This window comes from Lithobates pipiens, unplaced genomic scaffold, assembly GCF_037356315.1.
Source record: "Lithobates pipiens isolate NorthernLeopardFrog02 unplaced genomic scaffold, aLitPip1_a1.2 Scaffold_16, whole genome shotgun sequence".
NCBI classification, from domain to species: domain Eukaryota; kingdom Metazoa; phylum Chordata; class Amphibia; order Anura; family Ranidae; genus Lithobates; species Lithobates pipiens.
The window spans coordinates 117,303,940-117,326,679 of record NW_027507748.1 but is presented as its reverse complement, the minus strand read 5'-3'; the positions used below and the strand labels follow the sequence as shown (position 1 = coordinate 117,326,679).

The 22,740-nt window shown below is 39.4% G+C and overlaps 1 protein-coding gene across 1 annotated transcript in view; it reads left to right on the top strand.

The window, feature by feature from the left end:
* SLC6A4 (solute carrier family 6 member 4) overlaps positions 1–22,740 on the top strand; it is a 183,414-nt gene that overhangs the window by 128,728 nt on the left and 31,946 nt on the right. The window contains exons 7-11 of the mRNA XM_077480340.1: positions 712–815; positions 2,225–2,352; positions 9,291–9,403; positions 12,143–12,274; positions 20,092–20,191. Coding sequence (XP_077336466.1) covers positions 712–815; positions 2,225–2,352; positions 9,291–9,403; positions 12,143–12,274; positions 20,092–20,191 — 577 coding nt within the window. The remainder of the gene's footprint in view (positions 1–711; positions 816–2,224; positions 2,353–9,290; positions 9,404–12,142; positions 12,275–20,091; positions 20,192–22,740) is intronic.

The window sequence follows — 22,740 nt, the reverse complement described above, 5'->3', positions numbered from 1 at the left end:
CTAATCACTTGTTTGTCAGTGGGCAAATGTACAAAATCAGCAGGGGATCAAATACTTTTTGCCCTTACTCTTTGCCATGTACATGCAGTTACATTCAACTTAGGCACATTTCACACTAGTGCGATTTCTCCTACGTCTGCCGTCACACTACAATGCGTGGCAAAAAAAATCTCAGTATTCTCTATGGTGCCTGCTGACATCAATGCATCATGGTGCAGTGCGATTTTTGAAGAGGTTGGCTGTTGTTTTTAAAGTTGAACTTTAACTGATTCTGGATAGAGTGGAGAAGGCTAAGAATGCTTGTCAGTTTTTATTGCTGTGTGTTCCCCTGTTAAGGAGATTCACCCCCTCTATCCTTCCTGTTTACCATTATTATTGCAAGTGAAAGTAAATCCCAAATTTTGGATTGCCCCCCAGAAAAGTAATAGAGGGGAAAATATACAATGGGGACACTTGTTCTAGTCCCCAAGGAATTCCCTTAATTTAAAGTGATTTCCTCTCACTTCCTGTGTGGCTATGTGACAGGAAGTAAACGGAAATCTCCACAATGGGGCACGGATGGCAAAAAACCCCACCCTTATCCAAAATGAAAAAAAAAGTTTTGACTATAGTTCTACTTTAACTGCATCGTATCTAACTTTTTATGTTTAATACAATCTGATCTGAAAAGCGATATACACGCAGTGTCCTTTGTTTCTCATGTCTGTTTAGGTTTGGGTGGATGCAGCTGCACAGATCTTCTTCTCGCTGGGCCCAGGATTCGGCGTGTTGCTGGCCTTCGCTAGCTACAATAAATTTCACAACAATTGCTACCAGTTAGTATCATATATATGTTTTCATCTGTCTGCCTGAAAACTGTTGTAGTAAGTGCAGAGACATAACTAAAACCTTCAGGGCCCCCCGATGCCCTTTCCACTGATTCCAGGGCCCTTTACCTTTACCTATAACCATATTACATTTTTGAAAGAAGGTAAAATAGGAAAGGAATGCTCCTAATTGTGGAATTTTTATTTTATGCTGCTGTTTGCATTAGTTTGCCATTCTGTCTACTTTTTAGTATGTTTAACCTGTACTTTTTACGGTAGCTATGCCAATGCTGTGACACCAATATTTTATTTATAAATAGATCTAAATACTGTGGGTTAGCCTGAAATGTACTGAAGGTAAAATGTCGTGTTATCCATAGCAACCAGTAATAACATTGATTAATTTGTTATGTGAGCAGTAAAGGTGACAGTTGAATATCCTTTACAGCGAAAGAAGCTGCCATCTTAGCCTCGGCGTGATCTGAGCAACTGTGATGCCTCGCACACACGATCGGACATTCCGACAACAAAACCGTGTTTTTTTTTTCCAACGGATATTGGTTCAAACTTGTCTTGCATACACACAGACACACAAATGTTGGCGGAAATTCCGAATGTCAAGAATGCGGTGACATACAAGACGTACGACGAGCTGAGAAAAATGAAGTTCAATAGCCAGTGCAGCTCTTCTGCTTAATTCTGAGCATGTGTGGACTTTTGCGCATTGGAATTGTGTATACACGCTCGGAATTTCTTGGAAGAACCAGTTCTCAAACATTTGTTGTCAGAAATTCTGACAGCAAATGTCCGATGGAGCATACACACGGTCGGAATTTCCGACAACAAGCTCACGTCGAACATTTGTTGCCGGAAATTCCGATCGTGTGTACGCGGCATTAGAGTTATCATTCATGGCATGCCAGGAATATAACTGTTTTGAGAAATTAAAGAGGAACTAAATCCATTGATTTAACAGTTTCCACATTTCCCAAAACAGTTACATTCGGTGCATGCCATGAATAATAACTGTCACAGTTGCTTGTGCTCTTAACCGAACTGTCAGACTTTCAAATGGCTGGTGTCATAAGCTGTCCCATGGGCTGCACCATGCTGATTAAACAGAAGCTAGAATGGCTGTAAAGGATAAGAGGGTTTAGTTCCGCTTTAAATTGATGGGTTTAGTTCTGCTTTACTGACAACATAAAGTATTCTTTATGAAGAAAAGCATGGCTGAAAGGAAGGTTGTTCCCTGTAGCAACAAATCAGTGTTCTGCCTTTTTATATTCCCCATTACAAAAGTGTCAAACTGAATCTGATTGGTAACAAAGTGCAACACTTGTATGCTTTCTTTCTGCCAGCTTTTCTACATGATCCCTATTAAGTTTACTAATAAAACATATATCTTCTGTTCTTCACAGGGATGCAATGGTGACGAGCACTGTGAACTGCATGACCAGTTTTTTGTCAGGTTTTGTCATATTCACTGTCTTGGGATATATGGCTGAAATGAGGAACCTAGATGTCTCTGAAGTTGCCAAAGATGCAGGTATGTTGCGTGATCCACTGGTTGGCATTTATGAGAATAATAAATTAAATACATATCAAGTATGGACCTCGATGGAGTGGTGTATTTATAGTGCTGAGCCTCGTGGAATCTTAGTAAGTTTGTACAAATCAAGGTTGGGTACGTTTTTGTGAGCTAAAGGAGAAAACTCTTTTGCCCATACTTCTGTGAGTCACATGGGTGCACTTGGTTCTGCACTACTGTGACCCAGATTCAACCAACAGCGCGCTAAAGTTTGCTGTTGGCTGGCATCACAGAGCCGGTCCATGCTCTGCAGGGATACTGACACTAATGTTGGGATCCTCCTGGATTCCTGACCAGCAGCTGGCTCAGTCTCTCAGTGCACTGCTCCCTCCACAGCCTGACACTCCAGTGAGCACTGGAAGGGCAGAGCACAGAGCAGGGGCTCCCTGTCACTTCCCTGTCTTGAGCAAGCCCTGCAGCACACCTGCACACACTGGAAAATTTCCTATGAATGCACAGATGCGCTGAATGGCTCTGCAAGTACCAGAAACCCAGACCCTTTTGGTGCTTCTGTATATGCTTCATATTGGCAGTGCTGGAGGAGGCAGAGCCAATACAGAGTGGCACTGAAGTTGCTCTTTAGGCTGCTCATATATCACCAAATATCAATCAGTGGATGGGCTCCTCTATTTGTCTGAAGCCAACTCTATAACCTCTTCCCGACTGCATAACTTCGTTTTATGGTGGCAGAGCAGCTCCCCTGCGGCGGTAGGGGGTGATCGTGGGTGCCGCCGACACCGCAGCTGTGATGTGATTTGACACAACACAAGCTGATCAGCGGGTGCCAGCCAATAGATCTCCACCACCACCTGCCGATTGGTGATGAGAGACACAGAACAGAGCTCTACCTATGTAAACAAGGCAGCGCTCCATTCTAACAGGGGGAAAGTGGTGGATTTTGTGTGCCTGCAATGGAATAAAATCCATCAGATCCCTTAGTAAAAGCAGCACATGTGGTAAACACAAACACTGATTAGGCACGCGGTTGACCCATTGATCGTCCAGGATGTTTAGCCCCTTCCCAGCCACTGTTATTAGTACAGTGACAGTGCGTATTTTTAGCACTGATCACCGTGTTAGTGTCACTGGTTCCCACAAAGTGTCAGTTAGTGCTGATCACCACCATTACTAAAAAAAATGAAATAAATAAACGTATATATCCCATTTGTAGATGTTATAACTTTTGCACAAACCAATGTATATATGCTTATTGGGATTCTTTTAACCAAAAATAGGTAGCAGAATACATATTGGCCTAATTTTTTTTATTGGATACGTTTTAAAGCAGAAAAAAAAGATTGTGTTTTTTTTTTTTTTTTTAATTGTTGGTTTTAGCACAAAAAATAAAAAACGCATTTATTTCTGGGAAAAAAATGACATCAATTTCATTTAGGTACAGCGTTGCATAACCGCTCAATTGTCAGTTAAAGTCACGCAGTGCTGTATCTCAAAATAATTGCCTGGTCATGAAGGGGTAAATCTTCGGGAGGTCAGGTGGATAATCCACTTCTGTTAAAGGTACATGTTACAAAAATGTCCATGGATCAGCTGAAGCTGGTTATCTGTGTACTGTGAGAGTGGCGGGTACAGCTGTCAAAGTACAATGTTCGGGGGGGATTCCTCCATCTACTGTGGATGGATCCGTTCTTTTTTTTTGTCTTGTTCAGCTTGCTGGCTGATTGAATAAAAACAAAGTATGGCCAGCTTTAGAATTGATTGCAAATTGTTGTAAAATCATTTATCAGTACGTTGGAATTCAATCTCAGAGTTTACAACAATGCTAGTCCAGGAGAAGGTAATGGTTTTCTGAGCCTTCCATATCCAGGGTATGTGTAACCAGTATGACGGTAGGAAGATAGAACGGCAGATGTGGTGCTTCAGGCTGAAAAGCTGTGCCAGGCCTACAGCAGTAAAATGGAGCAGCAGTACGAGGGCACAGAGAGCTTCCTCTCCATGTCCACAATATAATCATGTGCCACTTTCTTTCCCGAGTACTGAAAGGGGAATGGTGGCTGACGGTGAACAGCAGACTGCAGTCCTTCGGAGGGTCCCAGGCTCTTGTAATGGCTTACTCTGCACATTTTCTTGTCATGATGGTTGAGCATCACATCACTCAGTGAACTGCAAACTATTTCTCATATCTTGCCAACGCCAGGAAAAGAAACCTCCAGCCCTGTCCTTAATGAGATAAACAACATCCTCTCATTCAACAGCTAAATTAGTTTCCTGGCCAGGAAGTATATCCAGGAATGCCTCGCAGAGTAAAAAATACAAATTGTATTTATATACACAAAATATTTATGAAAAAACTATAACACTGTTCCATTTCTCCAATTTTTATGGATTTTTAGTGTTAATTAAATGAGTAAAGTGGGCATGGAATGCTATGAGCATGTGGAAGGAGCATAGGCATGCTAGTACACAGTATGTGTCCTAACACTAATGAATATTTATGTATGGTTCATAAAAGAGGGCACAAATGACCTGAATTCCTATGCTTATTACTCTTCCCCTTTAGTTCTGGGATCCTGCGTTGGGGTTCCGGGCAGGATCCCCCTCCCCCTTCCCACTTTATCTACTCTCAGTGTCTGGAACTGACTTGCTCAGTCCAAGGTACACTTGATGGGTTCTTAAAGAGGACCCATGTCTCTATTCTTTCATTTGCTGAGAAATCACTTTGAAAAACAACCCCCTAGCATTTCTGGCCATGGCCATCTTGAGTAAGGGAAAATGATTCATGTAGCATTTACTTCCTGAAATCCATCTGCCCCTAGCTCACGCATGCATGCAGGAGTGTGTGCTTAGCTGATAAAACCCCTCCTCCTCTCCTGAAGACTCCTGATTTACTTAAAACAGAAGTAAACCCATCCATAAAAGCGTTGTGGGCAAGCTTATGTAATCCTCACCTTGGTAGAGAACCAGGTAGTGGTGGGTACCACTGTGTACTATGTACTTGCCTAAAAAAATGCAACTATTGGTGATTTTGTAAGAGGGAGAGGGTAGAGTGCAGTTGAGAGGAAGTTCATTTGAAAGTGGACTTTAATCCCCAGTGTTGCTGCAAAGCTGTCCACTGTATTTACCCAAAAATATCTTATAACAACATTGTTATGGTTCTAAAGGTGTATCCTCTTCCCTGGCTGTTTTTTTTAAAAGCTGCATGTTTTGGGATTGGAAAAGTATTGAAGCCAAACACAGCCAGGCAACTAACATCTTCTTTTTCTTAAAAAAAATGGTGTAATAGCCAAACAAAGGCATGCATAGAGCAGAAGACTAGTTGACAGTTTCTCTTGTGGTCTCCCTGCAGCTGAACTTTTCTTTGCTTTTGACTTTCCAAGCTATTTTCTGCTCTGTATGGAGGGGGTCATCCTGGTAGAGGAGCAAGGCTTTGCTTCCTTATGTCGGAGCTGCCCCACTGATAACTGGTGGTCTAATGCCTGTTAGAGGAATATTCAAGAATCAGCATACAAAGTGTAGAAAGCATAAATCCACAGAATGACTGGGAAATGCTTCACTGGAGGTTCTCAAGTACCGCTTCCTCTCCAGCAAGGAGAACAGTGAGCAGCACAGTGGTGACATCACCAAATCTGTCTCCCAGTCTGGTAAGACAAGCAGCAGTGCCTTCAATAATATTATACTTCAGATATATTACTCTGAGGCTCTAACACAGGAAAGGGCACAATTCTTTTTAAGAGAGATTCAAGACAAAATTATTTTTCAGGTTATAATTTAGGCAAAATTAGAGGTTCAAGATATCAGACCTTTACTTTTCAGAGTTTAAATCCACTTCCACATCAAATGTAATCACTAAAGTGCAGCTGGGATCAGCTTTAGTATCCAATAATATGTAAGAAAAAAATACCACATATCATGCACATAACTTGATGACTGAAGTAGAGATGTAACATTTCTGGAAGCTTTAAAGCCATGGGGAAAAAAAAATCCCCTGGTTTTTTTTCTGGAAAAAAATTTCAGAAAAATGAAGCAAAATTCAGTGTGGAGTCGCTTTACAAATTAAAAGTCATTTTGTTACACTGGGAAGGTGAAATGCAGTGTACATTATTATTGTACAGAATTTATAAAGCATTAATGCCTCATACACGCGGTCGGACATTCCGACCATAAAATCCGTCTGATTTTTTCTGACGGATTTTGGCCGAAACTTGTCTTGCATACACACGGTCGCACAAAGTTGTCAGAAAATCCAATTATTCGGAACGAGGTGACGTACAATACGTATGACAGGACTACGTAGAGGCCAGTAGCCAATAGCTTTAGTCTCCAAATTTTTTCTGAGCATGCGTGGCAATTCTCTACACACGATCAGAAAAAATCTGATCGGATTTTGTTGTCGGAAAATTTTAGATCCAGCTCTCAAACTTTTTCTGTCAGAAATTCCGACAGAAAAAGTCAGATAGAGCCCACACACGATCGAATTTTCCGACAACATAATCCAATCGGACTTTTTCCGTCTTAATTTCCGACCGTGTGTATGGGGCATAACATTTTGCCAGGCACTTTACAATATAGAGGGAGAAAATACAGAAACAATACAATTCAATAAAAGAGGGTTAGGAGGACCCTGCTCCTGCAAGTTTACAATCTAATAGGGGCGTTATATGAAAATATTACTTTTATTGAAATAAAAGTACTGTTTATTCAGTAAATAAACTAAACTTGCTTTTTAAAATGCTATTTTTTATTACGGAACAACAAGTACTGTATATGATAAGAACATTTCACCTATACTCCTCTCTCCCTCATAAACATGTATAAGCTTCCTGCCAATATGCATTTTCAGTTATTGACAATGCTGATCCAGAAGCATATATTGCTCTTGCAAGAGCTTGATCAATTTTCTCCTGATTTCCAGGTGTCTTTGTATCTATAAATAAAGGTATGGTGTATTTTTAAGAGCCTGAGGTTTGTGACACTTCTTTACTTGAAGATGCTTCTGGTGAAGAAACACTTTGTGATGATCCAGAAGCAGCAGAAAGAGTTTCTGGAATGAGAACTCTGAAGTGAAAAGCTACTTGCACTTCCAGTATGGTCCTCATTATTTCATTCCATAAAGTATTTTTTTAATGTCTTTAAGGCACCTCTGGCATGCAAGGATGCATTTTGTCATCCTTGTAGCATTTGGAAAATAACATTTCTTCTCACAATATTTGCAATGTCTGCTTTGCTCTGAGCAGACATTGCACTGCGGAAATGTTTCCAAACTCTAAATGTCGGTCTTACGATTTTACTGTGAGGAGAAAAAGGAGAAACAGTTTACTTAGCAGACTATAGGTAAACATTATACTGTGATGGTTGAGAACATTATTAGAATCATTTAAAGATTATAATGATAAACTAGCTTGTCATGAAAATGTACCCTCTTACCTGTCAATTAAGGCCTGATATGACAGAAACTATCATACTGTATCCCAATCACCCAACTGTAGGAGGTACAAGATGGAGCCCACAAGCAAACTAAACTGGATAATTTCCCTTGCAGTGCCCCCCTAGTGGCAGAAATACATATTTTTCTTGTTTGAGAACTGCATTGAGCGATGCAATGGGGGTTATTTACGAAAGGTAAATCCACTTTGCACTGCAAGTGCACTTCCAAGTAACTTTAAATCTAAAGGGTAGATCTAAAATGAGTGGAAGCTCTGCTGATTTTATCATCCAATCATGTGCAAGCTAAAATGCATTTTTTTTATTTTCCTTGCATATCCCCCTCAGATCTACAGTGACTTTACTTTCAAGTGCCCTTTCAAAGCAAAGTGGAGTTGCCTTTAGTAAATAAACCCCAATGTTACTTGAATTGTATTCCAGGATTTGATTGTCTTCAGCTGAGAGAACTTGAAATAATTTAAGATTTTACATAAAGTCTCAGACATTTTTCACTAAGGGTTTTCATGTTATATAGTTAGAATACCATGTCATAGATATATTATAATGCTGTATTTTATTTTCCTTGCATGTCCCCCTCGGATCTACAGCGACTTTACTTCCAAGTGCACTTGTAGTGCAAAGTGGATTTGCCTTTAGTAAATAACTCCCTTAGTGTTTTCATAAGGAACACAAGTTTTTTTTATACTACTGACAGGATTTCTTCAACCTGACAACAGTCACACACACACACACACACACACACACACACACACACACACACACACACACACACATATATATATATATATATATATATATATATATATATATTTCTACAAAAACTTTAAAAGGAGATTGACTGTGTCATATTCTGTTAGTAAGGAACTGAAAATGTGCTGGAGTTAGCCAGAACTGGGATTGCACAAATCATTCTATTAACTCCGCACTGAACTCCTGCCAAGTGTCCTCTACAGAAGAGACAACATTATCATTTGTTGGCGCCTTTGAGTAAGTTTGACTTGGGATAAAACATAATGTCAAAGAGCCTCGTGGATTGCTTGGTTTTCCTGTAGCATGATTGAGAGGAAACTGTCTGAGACTCTGCAGAGTATGGCCTGGTTGTTGATTTCCCATGTAGACTGATAATCTGGTCACAAAATGCAAGTCATGTATATTTCACAAAGGAATAGGTGGACTATACATGCATCTGGTGAATGAAAGCAAGTTTAACAATTATACTATAGAAATACAATAAATATAAAAAATAAATGTTTAGAAGAACTTCTATAACTTAAAATGTGTTCTGGTCAATTCACCTAATCATACTCTTGCCTCTTGCTCTATCTGTGTGGGTGGATAATTAAAGCACGTATCTCATTTCTTGTTAGGGGGAACATGTCTATGTTTCATTTATAATTTTTTTCATAAACGACCCCATGGTATGTGTTATATCAGAGAGTTACAGCTGTTGTAAATGTATTGATGCATACCGAATGAGATTTCAATTCTTATTCCAGGCCCCAGTCTGCTATTCATCACCTATGCAGAGGCTATTGCCAACATGCCAGCATCTACCTTCTTCGCCATTATATTCTTCCTGATGTTGATTACACTGGGGCTGGACAGTACGGTGAGTAAACAAAATACTTTACTTTCATTTCAAGTCCAATACACTGCCTAGGTTTATCAGTTGAACCATAGGTTTTCTGCCTTAAAGGAGTTTTCCATTTTCATCCACTGCAGATGCCCTACCTTCAGATGCCCAGTAAATGGCAGTGGTTCAAATGAGTGACCTTCAATACATGGCATGCATCTTAAGCACAGGGGTGTCACACTATGATGAAAAGCAAAACCCTTTTATGGAGCTTTTTTTTGCTTTTATTTCTTTCTTTCTTATTAAATCAAATAGGATCACTGGACTGCAGAATCAACACATATTCATACAAATGTTAGTCTAAATATAATTCTAATCATCTATTACAACAAATTGTAATACAGAAGCAGCTCTCTTTGTCAAAACAGGTGATGCTCAGTGTATTCCTTCAAACATAAAACAAAAAGAAACAAAAATCACACAGATCTGGCGCAATATCATATATACAGTATCTCACAAAAGTGAGTACACCCTTCACATTTTTGTAAATATTTTATATCGTTTCATGTGACAACTGTGAAATTACACTTTGCTACAATGTAAAGTAGTGAGTGTACAGCTTGTATAACAATATAAATTTGGCAACAAACGTGAATACACCCATTTTCCCTCCCCTGTGTCATGTGAATCCTTAGTGTTACAAGGTCTCATGTGTGAATGGGGTGCAGGTGTGTTAAATTTGGTGTTATCGCTCTCATGCTCTCATAATGGTCACTGGAAGTTCAACAAGGCACCTCATGGCAAAGAACTCTCTGATGATCTGAAAAGAAGAATTATTGCTCTAGATAAGGATGGCCTAGGCTATAAAAAGATTTCCAAGACCCTAAAACTGAGCTGCAGCACGCTTGTCAAGACCATACAGCAGTTTAACAGGACAAGCTCCACTCAGAACAGGCCTTGCCATGGTCGACTAAAGAAGTTGAATGCATGTGCTCAGCGTCATATCCAGAGGTTGTCTTTGGGAGATAGACATAGGTGTGCTGCCAGCATTGCTGCAGAGGTTGAAGGGGTGGGGGGGTCAGCCTGTCAGTGCTTAGACCATACGCCGCACACTGCATCAAATTGGTCTGCAGGGCTGTCATGCCAGAAGGAAGCCTCTTCTAAAGATGATGCACAAGAAAGACCACAGCAGTTTGCTGAAGACAAGCAGACTAAGGAAATGGATTTCTGGAACCAGGTCCTGTGGTCTGATGAGACCAAGATAAAGTTATTTGGTTCAGATGGTGCCAAGCACGTGTGGTGGCAACCAGTGAGGAGTTCAAAGACAAATGTGTCTTGCCTACAGTCAAGCATGGTGGTGGAAGTGTCATGGTCTGGGGCTGCATAAGTGCTGATGGCACTGGGGAGCTACAGTTCATTGAGGGAAATATGAATGCTGACATGTACTGTGACATACTGAAGCAGAACATGATCCCCTCTCTTTGGAGACTGGGCTGCAGGGCAGTATTCCAACATGATAATGACCCCAAACACACCTCCAAGATGATCACTGCCTTGCTGAGGGTAAAGGTGATGGACTGGCCAAGCATGTCTCCAGACCTAAACCCTATTGAACATCTGTGGGGCATCCTCAAATGGAAGGTGGAGGGAGCTCAAGGTCTCTAACATCCACCAGCTCTGTGATGTTATCATGGAGGAGTGGAAGAGGACTCCAGTGGCAACTTGTGAAGCTCTGGTGAAATCCATGCCCAAGAGGGTTAAGGCAGCGCTGGAAAATAATGGTAGCCACACAAAATATTGACACTTAGGACCCAATTTGGACATTTTTACTTAGGGGTATACTCACTTTTGTTGCCAGCGGTTTAGACATTAATGGCAGTGTGTTGAGTTTGAGGGGACAGTAAATTAACAGTGTTATACAAGCTGTACACTCACTACTTTACATTTACTTCAAAAGAAGTGCAAAGCAGTCACAATTGGGTAGGTAATTGTAACAGCATTGTGACACACAGCAATGCGTTTTAGGGTGTTTCCCCTTCTAAAACCTTTGTTAAAGTTTCACAAAGGTGACCGGCCAGAAACGCGTTGCCATTGCCTTTGAAAGGGGTAGGCAGGGACACAGCATTGCTGTGCTCTGGCTGCTGGTATACTGGAGCGTCAGTGTTAAGTGTACAGAAGACATAGGTGTGTGCTACTCCTTCCCTGGCTTGTCTTATTTAGAGGTGACAAATTAAGGGACCATCTGCAAAATCATCAGCCCCAGTGATTGCTTCCTCTTGCATGGTATCTTCAGACAGTGATACAGTGCTGCTTACGACCTATGTAAATTTGAATGCATTCCATTTCTTTCAAAGTGAATAAACATTTTTATGCGATGTTGCTCCAGATCCATGCATTCTTTTTTTCTTCTTGTTTTTTTATGTTTTAAATAATTACAATTAGAGAGTTTCACTTAAACGCTACTGAAACACTACTGAACATAAGGCATAATATTTTTTAAAGATTGTTAGGGTTAGTTTCATTCCTGTTATAAGGTAAGTGGCTTGCAACGTTCCTAGGGGCAACGCTTGCCCTTTTACAAAAAGTTCCTAGTCTCCCTGCTAGGTTTTAATTTACAAATAATGCCACAAAGAAATTGGGAAGCCCAGGAACTCCCACTGGTGTTCCAATTCCAGGCCCTCCGTGTGATTGAAATATCACTTTTTTGGGGTGGTTGCCCCTTCTAATTAAATTTCACAGATTCGATTAATATGCATATTCTTTTTCTGTGTACAGTTTGCAGGTCTGGAAGGAGTTATAACTGCTGTTCTAGATGAGTTCCCACATGTATGGGGCAAACGTCGAGAACTTTTTGTCCTCCTTTTGATTGTGGTCTGTTATCTCGGGGCTCTTTCCACCTTGACATTTGTAAGTATGACATTTTGTGAATAACTGAGATACATTTTATCTGGTTGTATTATTTAGTAGCGTTTTCTCAAGCTAGGTCAACCTGTGTATTAAGAGGAACAATGGTAAGCAGATGAATGAAAATAAAGTTCATGAACTTGATGTTTCTTTTATTAACCCTGGAAAACTTTCTACAGGAAAACACTTGAAATTCAATTTGAGTCAATTAATTTGACTTAAGACTGACAAGTTTCCCTTCTTGGCCAAATGTACCCAGTACCAAGCAGCGCTATTCATAACACCCTGGAAATAGGTTTTAACTCTTTGTGATTTTCAGGCAAGGGCAGTATACAAAGTTAATTTACCAATAACGACCGGTTTTCATCTTTCATTGAAACATTTTCTGTAAACACATTGATTGCTGTCAGTAGCCATACTCTCCAAATTGCACTGCTTTGCACCTGTTGTTTCTTCAAATTATACTGATAATTGTGTTAAGATCTGTTATGCAAATTCTTGACAGTTAATTAAAAAAAAACATACAACCTCCAATTCCAAAAAAGCCTGGATGCTGTGTAAAATCTATATTGCAATGATCTGCAATTTGCATAAAACCATATTTTATTCATAATAGAAAAAAATATTGAATGTTTAAACCGAGAAAATGTACAGTTTTAAGAACAAAATAGGGTAATTTTGAAATTGATGGCATAAACAGATTCAAAAAAGTTGGAGCAGGGCAACAAAAAGCTGGCAAAGTACAGGGTACTAACAAGGAAGAGCTGTAAGAAAATTCTGCAACTAATTAGGTTAATTGGCAACAGGTCAGTAACATGACTGGGCATAAAAAGAGCATCTTAGAGAGTTGGAGTGTCTCTGAAGTAACGATGGCCTGAGGTTCTGTGAAACCTGTGAAAAGCTGCATGTAAAAATTGTCAAACAATTTCAGAATCATCATTAAAGATTCTGAGAATCTAGAGAATTCACAATGAGCAAGGTCAAAATGCAATATTGGATGCCTGTGATGTTCGGCTCTCACACGATACTGCATAAAAAAAACAGGCATGATTCTATGATGGACATGGACATCACTGTATGAGCTCAGGAATACTTCCAAAAATCACTCTATGCGAACACAATTCATTGTGCCATCCAAAAATGCAAGCTAAATCATGCAAGGAAGAAGTCATATCTGAATATGATCCAGAAACGCAGCTGACTTCTCCCGGCCAAAGCTCATTAAAAATGGTCTGTTGCAAACTGGAGAACTTTTCTGTGGTTAGACAAATCAAAATTTTACATTCCTTTTGGCAATCATGGGTGTAACATGCTCTAGACTAAAGAGGAGAGGGACCTTCTGGCTTGTTATCAGCGTCAGTTCAAAAGCCAGCATCTCTGATGGTATAGGGGTGTATAAGTGTGTGTGGAATGGGCAGCTTGCACATCTGGAAAGGCACAATCAATGCTGAAAGATTTATCCAAGTTTTAGAGCAGCCTATGTAACCATCCACACAACATATTTTTTCAGGGAAGGAAGCACTTCATAGTAGAAGAATCCAGGTGCTTAATTGGCCTGCCTGTAGTCCAGGCCTTTCACCAATTGAAAATATTTGGCGCATCTTAAAAGGAAAAACCCAACATAGAAGATCCAGGGCTGTTGAGCAGTTAGAATCCTATATTAGGCAAAAATAGGACCACATTCCTCTCCCAAAATTTTCAGCAACTGGTCTCCTCAGTTCTCAGATGTTTACAGAGTGTTGCTAAAAGAAGAAGGGACACTACACCGTGGTAAAAATGGCCCTGTCCCAACTTTTTTTTTAGAAGTGTTGCTGCCATCAATTTCATAATCACTTTATTTTTTCTTAAAATAGTACATTTTCTCATTTTATTGAAAAAATAAAATAAAAAAATAAAAAATTATTTTTAAAACATTTGATATGTTTTCTATTGTGAATAAAATATGGGTTTATGAGATTTGCAAATCATTGCATTCTGTTGTAATGTAGATTTTACACAGCGTCCCAACTTTTTGGGAAATGGAATTGTAGAAAGGGGAAATCTGAAATCAAATTCCCCCTTTCCAAATTTGCCAAAATCACTGACCTGGAAATCTCACAGGCTTTGGAATCAGGACTATAAAACAAAAGCCTTCTTGCAAAGCAAGCAGTTAAGTGTCCTACTAGTAACAAACTCCTCTGGGTTGAAAAGTCTTGCTAAAAAATCTTCCGCATACACTTCTAGTTTTGTTGGATACCTGGTTCCAGGTTCTGCTGTGCATTCTGGTTCCTTTCACCAACTCTTGTGTACTGTATTGACGTAGGGGTAACAGAGGAAACCACAAAGTGCACAGCAGGGGATGCCAACATCTATCACTCCTGAAAGTGTTGAATGCAGATGATATTTCACATTCCAAAAACAACTTTATTAAGATTAAATAGCAGATAACGAAATCAGCATTACTAAAAAGAAAACTCAGATATGCCAATTACTTAGCCAATAGACCATTCAATGGTATAAAATGGCTCTATACCAATACTTCAATCATAGACCAGTATATTTGTATGCAAGTAAGACATTGCTTGTGAACCGCAAATAAAGAAGAAAAAAAATAAAGATTGCAGTTAATAGAATATAAGGTCGCGTAATCAGTTATGTTGATATAAATGAACATTCAAAATAAATATACAATAAATTAGAAACAGTCCACAAGTGAAAATCCTGGTGTCATTACAAGAGACCGTTAGCTTTAGCCCAGCGAAGGCCTTTCTCCAGATCCGTATGGTCTTCTATACAAGATCACCCCTTGACACCGTGTTGGGTATGAGGATTTCTCCAAAAAAGCAAAGTGCTCCACATAGTGTAAAGTCTTTATAAAATGTATTTTAAAATGTATAGAAATATAAAATATTGCCCCTATAGCTGCCGCTGATGTGCCTTTAATTTGAGTGTGTCGGCCAACACACAAAACAAACCTGTCCTTCTAGGGCACGTGTGGGATTGCTGACGTCAGCGTGTCACTCCGCCCTACTTGTTTTGTCATAGGGTGAAGTTTATCCAGGGGACGTGGAGAAAGCCACAAGCACTAACAATCCCTTGTAATGAGGGATCAACAGGAGCTGGTAAGAGAGTCTTTCAGCTGTTGGCGGAGGCACTGATAATTTAAGATCACTACGATGGTGGATGGTGGAGACTGACACCAGGATTTTTACATCACTTTTGAACTGTTTCTGATTTATTGTGTATTTTATTTTGAATGTTCATTTATATCAACATAACTGATTAGCGTAACATTACTTATTTTTATATTTAATCACTGTGTATATGTCTCGTAGAAAGTGTTGCTGCTCACATTTTTTATTTAGAATTATTTTTAGTACTTTTTTCACGTTTTCTGTAGTCAATGGTATATAACAGGGTCTTTATACTTTCTAAACAAAGGGCCAGTTTACTGTCCTTCACACATAAGGGGGGCTGGACTATAACCACTGAGAATGGAAAAGGCCCCAACATCATGGGGAATAAACAATGCCCTATCTTTGGTGTCAGTGGGAGGAATAGCACCTCATCATCGGTGTCAGTGGGAAGAATTGCCATCATTGGTGTCATTGAAAGGAATTGTGCCCTATCATTGGTGTCATTGGGCCGCATTGTTGGTGTCATTGGAACAAATTGTGCCCCATCATTGGTGTCATTGGGAGGGATTTTGTGCCTACATTGGTGTCAGTGGGGGAATTCTGTCCCATTGTTAGTATCAGTGAACAAGGGCTGGATAAAAGCAAGCAAAGGGCCACATCTGGCCCATGGGCCACAGTTTGGAGACCATGTATATAACATGGAACACAAGAGTCATCACCCAAACATGTATCGGGTTGCGTTAACCATCTATCCCATACTTTATTGTATTTGGTAGGTCAACCTCTATGTACACACAATCTCCGGTACTCTGGTCTCAAACTTTTGTGGTGTTGTCTGCATTCAGTTGCGTGCAATCACTTTTTCGAGCAGTAAAGAGTGTTTCATGCAAAATATGTCATGGAGAGCCAATATGGTCATGGAGAAACCGTATCACCTGTTTCCAAAATGTCTGAACTATTAGACAGGACCATATAAGGTTAAAAAAGGTGCCGCATGTTGCCCACAAGGAGGACATAATAGGGTTTACAGCAAGAGACACAAACTGGAGTCAAATAAGTCCTGTGTAAAATATACAACAGGGCCAAATGATCAGAGACCCTGGGAAAGACCATTTTATAATTATCTAGTATTTACTCCCATTCATCCTGCTTAACCGCTCCCAAATCAGGTTCCCACCTAGTCTTGGCTTGGTAAGCCAGCTGAGCAGCGATATAGTACAAATTAAAGTCAGGTGGAGCTACACCTCCTAAAGATGTTTGGTTTTTCAAGATTAACCATGGCAGTTTGTGATAGCCACTGCCCCAGGAATGCAGACGATATCTGAGCAAGCTTTTATCTTCAGTCCATCAGTGTGACAGAAAAGTAAGCAGTTTTTCATTTGTCCAAATCAAAAAGCAAAATTAAAAACTATTTTAAATTAGCAACAGAGTAACTTTAAAGGTGAGAAAAGAGCTTAGTAAGTTACTGATCTAGAATAAATATGTGCATATCAGGTTTGCCTCATGACTGCATGCTTGTTCCAGGTCAGTAGCTCACTAGTGAAGCAGAGATACAATTGATAGCCCCAAGGTTTGCATGTTTAACAACAAATCAGTCCCAATATTGATATCCTGACAAGTCTCCTTTGAGCTATTTTAGTAAGGGGCAATGACAGACAGTATACTCTCTCTTTGCCAGTAAGGCATATCACAGTCATATATCATGTCTCATGTATAAAGGAACAGAAGAAGAATTATGTAACTGGAGCCCACAGGCTCATGTGCTTTGGTAGTCTAAGGCCACGCCATGTACCAAATCTTGGGCAGAGAGTTCCATAAATGTATGATTTTTTTATGATTTTAATGAATAGTCTTCTCGTAATAATGGGTCTTAACAAGTAACTTAAAAAAGAAAACATGAAAGTAAGAACAGAAACGTTTAAATAAAGAAAGAACTTTGTGCCTTTTAGATATGACTGAGCATATACTGTAAATGTTAAGCGAAATTCTCCAAACTGGGATATACGGTATGTCAAAATATATCATACTGACTGGAATTATAAAGTTGAGTTATTAATAGTACACTATATAGTCAAACAATCTAAGAACGCTGAAATGTTTGGAGTGTTGAACATAAATCAGCAGCTATAAGCACATATTCTGTAATTTTCTTAGCTGGATTTTTGAATTGGGTTTACCTTATACAAATATACGATAACTGGATATGTCCTGCCAAAGCTTTGGTATCAAAAGTTAAGATTAAAAACAACAGGGGGAGCGATATATGAAAGAAACAGTGAGCACAATAACGAACTCAATATTATTTTATACAGTAAATAACTTATTTTATTTGAGATATACAGTATGACATTTTTAAGTGTTTATGGCATTCTTTTCATCATTCTGCCAAATTTATTTTTAATTTGGCAGAGGGTTGCATAATAAATGTTTACTAACCAAAGATTCTTGAGTATAAGAACAAAATAAATGTTGGGTTTAGACAGCGAGGGTGTTGTCAACAGCTGCTACTCAAGCAATAGCGATTTATTGTTAATGTTATAGTCTTCTTTGGACTTCTTTATATAACACCAACTGGCATATCTACTTTAATTGAAATTTGCATTTTCCTATGAATTGGTCTCAAAGATTATTGCTTAAAGCTGAACGTCAAGCAAGCAACCAGCGAGTCATTTTGAGTACATACAGTGGATATAAAAGGTATACACACACACCTGTTAAAATGTCAGGTTTCTTTGATGTAAAAAAATGAGACAAAGATGAATAATTTCAGAACTTTTTCCACCTTTAATTTGACCAATAAACTGTACAACTCAGTTGAAAAACAAACTGAAATCTTTTGGAGGGAGGGGGATTAAAACTAAAAAAATCGAAAATAACGTTGTTGCACACCCTCTTATAACTGGGGATGTAGCTGTGTTCAGAATTAAGCATTAAGCAAAAGGCATTCGATATACCATGGTTCAAATACAGTGAAGACAGTCATCATCAAGTGGAGAAAATATGTCACAACAGTGACATTACCAAGAACTGGACGTGCCTCCAAAATTGATAAAAAGACAAAAAGAAAGCAGGTTAGGGAGGCTGCCAAGAAGCCTACAGCAACATTAAAGGAGCTGCAGGAATATCTGGCATGTACTGGCTGTGTGGTACATGTGACAACAATCTCCTGTATTCTTCGTATGTCTGGATTATGGGGTAGAGTGGCAAGTTGGAACCCTTTAGTTACAGGGATAAACCTCCAAGCCCCGCTAAATTTTGCAAAAACACATCTGAAGTCTCCCAAAAGCTAGTGGGGAAATGCGTTCTGGTCTGATGAAACCAAGGTTGAACTTTTTGGCCATAATTCCAAAAGATATGTTTGGTGCAAAAAACAACACTGCACATCACCAAAAGAACACCATACCCACAGTGAAGCATGGTGACGGCAGCATCATGCTTTGGGGCTGTTTTTCTGCAGCTGGTCAAGGTAGAGGGAATTATGAACCGTTCCAAATACCAGTCAATATTGGCACAAAACCTTCAGGCTTCTGCTAAAAAGCTGAATATGAAGAGGAACTTCATCTTTCAGCATGACAACAACCCAAAGCATACATCCAAATCAACAAAGGAATGGCTTCACCAGAAGAAGATTAAAGTTTTGGAATGGCCCAGCCATAGCCCAGACCTGAATCCAATAGAAAATCTGTGGGGAGATCTGAAAAGGGCTGTGCAAAGTAGATGCCCTCGCAATCTGACAGATTTGAAGTGTTTTTGCAAAGAAGAGTGGGCAAACATTGTCAAGTCAAGATGTGCCATGCTGATAGACTCATACCCAAAAAGACTGTGTGCTGTAATTAAATCAAAAGGTGCTTTAACAAAGTATTAGTTTAAGGGTGTGCACAATTGTGCAACCATATAGTTTTATTTTTTTATTTTTACTTCCCTCAGCCTAAAAAATTTCGGTTTGTTGTTCAACGGAGTTGTACAGTTTATAGGTCATATTAAATGTGGAAAAAGTTCTCAAATTATTTATCTTTGTATACTTTTTTTTACAACACACAAACCAGACATTATTACAGGGGTGTGTAGACTTGTTATATCCATTGTATATGGCTGTTTTATCTACCAAAGGATTTGTTAGTCTATACTGTTAGTTTTGTGGTTTCAGACACCCTTAAATCATTGACCTCCATTACAGCAGAGGTCCAGCTTGGTCAAAAACACACTCCCAACCTTCTGACATGACAGTAAAAGAGCATCAGCATACTAATCAGGTCTTCCCTCAAATTCTATCTACTTGAAGAAAAAATCTAAAGATAAATAAATAAAAGAATACGGGGAAAATTGAACCATGGGGGGCGCATTGCGCTAAATAACAGCTGCAGGAAAGCCAACATTTACCAAGAGCATGGCAACTTGTTCTTAAAATTGGAGTCATGAATAACTTCTCAGCTTTTGGCTAAGGTAAATTCTATAAATGAATGGTGGGAGAAAGTTAAGTGCAGTATTTTGGGATTCAAATTGTGAATTTGCCATAGTGTAGCATTATTTATGTCAAAATCCATAAAGTCAATGTATATATGCAGGTGGTCTGTATATAACAGTAGGGTAGTTATCCAGGCAAGAAATCTCAGGTGTAGAACATTTCTTCAATTTTCCAAATGGTCATATTATAGCCATTGCAAAAACATTGTTATATATGAGGCCCACATGTCTTGCTTTCAGGGTGGTGCTTATATGGTGAAGCTGTTTGAGGAGTACGCCACTGGCCCAGCTGTGCTAACTGTAGTATTTCTGGAAGCCATAGCTGTGTCCTGGTTTTATGGTAAGTAACATATTCTTTTTCCCATGTATATTGCTTATTTTGTTTTGCAACTGTTTGTGTGTTTAAAGTGGAGTTCCACACAAAAACTGGAACTTCCGCTTTAAGGGAAGGTGACCCCCTGAAATGCCACATTTGGCAAGTAATTTTTTTTTGTGGGGGGGGGGGAGCGGAAACCCTCCCTCTCGCAATCATCTGGGACACGTCACAGGTCCCAGATGATTGCCCGGCCAGTCACAACGCACCGCACGGCTCGCGCGTGTGCAGTGCTTGCCCAGCTGTAAAACCACAGCCGGGCGCCCACAGTGACAATACCGCAGAGAGGAGAGGGTGAGTATTTGTAGCTGCTGACTTTTATTTTATTTTTATTTTTTAAACGGAACTCCACTTTAAGATATATATTTTTTTTTACATTTGCAGCATTATTCATTTATACATGCAACGAACTTGATGATATACAAAGTGCAGTAAATAACAGAAACCATTGATCTGTTTAGTTGAGTGAGAGCAATGATTGAGAGATGATTTTTATTCGGTGGGCATAGATCAGTGTTTCTCAATTCCAGTCCTCAAGGCGCACCAACAGGTCATGTTTTCAGGTTTTCCATTATTTTGCACAGGTGATTTGATCAGTTTCACTGCCTTAGACCACAGCTGTTTCATCTGAGGGAAATCCTAAAAACATGACCTGTTGGTGCGCCTTGAGGACTGCAATTGAGAAACACTGGCATAGATGTATTTAACAGAGCCTGATTTCCTGTGCAGCCATATGATAGTATGTATGATGGAATAATGGTGTGGAAAATCTGCAGCTGTAACAATGGATCCCTATAAATGAAAACCCAAACCCCAAAATGTAATATATCAATTGTTAGATGTGGTGGCTGCATTTGTTTTCTTTTTTTAGGCTTTTTTTACTTCTGTTTTCATCTGGTGATCTGGCCACTAACACGCATCCTGTATTAGGGTGCCCCCATTCTGGATGAATGAGGACAGGGGTTACCTTAGGAGAGCAGCATGGTCATTCTGAGGGTAGGGAGTGTTAGATGTAATATCAGATTTAAATACACTAACATATTGAAGCCAATTTCCAGCTCGAAATTTATAGTCAGTTACAGCAAAAAAAAAAAATTATTTTGGGATAAAGGTTTTACAATAAATAATTAAATGAAAGCTGATCATTTTAAGCACTCCCGCCAGTGTTAAACCCAACACCAGTGGTTTGTCCAATTCATGTAAACTGATACATCTGGAAAAAAGCTTGTTCTTTTGGAAAACAACAGACTTACTGGCTGGATCACCAGATGAAAATGGAAGAAAGCCTAAAAAAGATAAACTAACACAAACATCACATCAAAGAATTAGTAAGCTGCAATATAATAAATCTTTTCAATTGAGTTTAATACTGCTTTAAAGTGGTTGTAAACTTCAATCTTTTACTTGTACCTAAAGTATTCATACCCCTTGGCATTTTGTCATGTTACAACCAAAAACACAAATGTATTTGATTGGGATTTTATGTGATAGGCCAACACAAAGTGGCACATAATTGTGCAGTGACAGGAAAATTATAAATGCTTTTCAAAATATTTTACAAATAAGTATCTGAAAAGTGTGGTGTGCATTTGTATTCAGCCCCCTTTACTCTGATACCCCTAACTAAAATCTAATGGAAGCAATTGCCTTCAGAAGTCACCTAATTAATAAATAAAGTCTACCAGTGTGTATTTTATTCTCAGTATAAATACAGCTGTTCTATGATGCCCTCAGAGGTTTGTTAGAAAACCTTAGTGAACAGACAGCATCATGAAGGCCAAGGAAGACGCCAGACAGATCAGGAATAAAGTTGTGGAGAAGTTTAAAGCAGGGTTAGGTTATAAAAAAATATCCCAAGCTTCAAACATCTAACGGAGCAATGTTCAATTCATCAACCAAAAATGGAAAGAGTATGGCACAACTACAAACCTACCAAGACATGGCCATCCACCTAAACTGACAGGCTGGGCAAGGATAGCATTAATCAGAGAAGCAGCCAAGAGGCCCATGGTGACTCTGGAGGAGCTGCAGAGATCCACAGCTCAGGTGAGAGAATCTGTCCACAAGACAACTATTAATCGTGCACTTCACAAATCCGGCCTTTATGGAAGAGTAGGAAGAAAAAAGCCATTGTTGAAAGAAAGCCATAAGAAGTCCCGTTTGCAGTTTGCGAGAAGCCATGTGGGGGACACAGCAAACATGTGGAAAAAGGCACTCTGGTCAGATGAAACCGAAATTGAACTTTTTGGCCTAAAAGCAAAATGCTGTGTGTGGCGGAAAACTAACAATGCACATCACCCTGAACACTCCATACCCACCGTGATGGTGGCAGCATCATGTTGGGGGGATGCTTTTCTTCAGCAGGGACAGGGAAGCTGGTCAGAGTTGATAGAAAGATGGATGGAGCCAAATACAGGGCAATCTTGAAGAAATCTAGAAGAAAACCTGTAATGCCATGTACACACCATTTTTTTTTAGAGTTTTTCGTTGGAAAAGGCGACTGTGTGTGTGCTCCA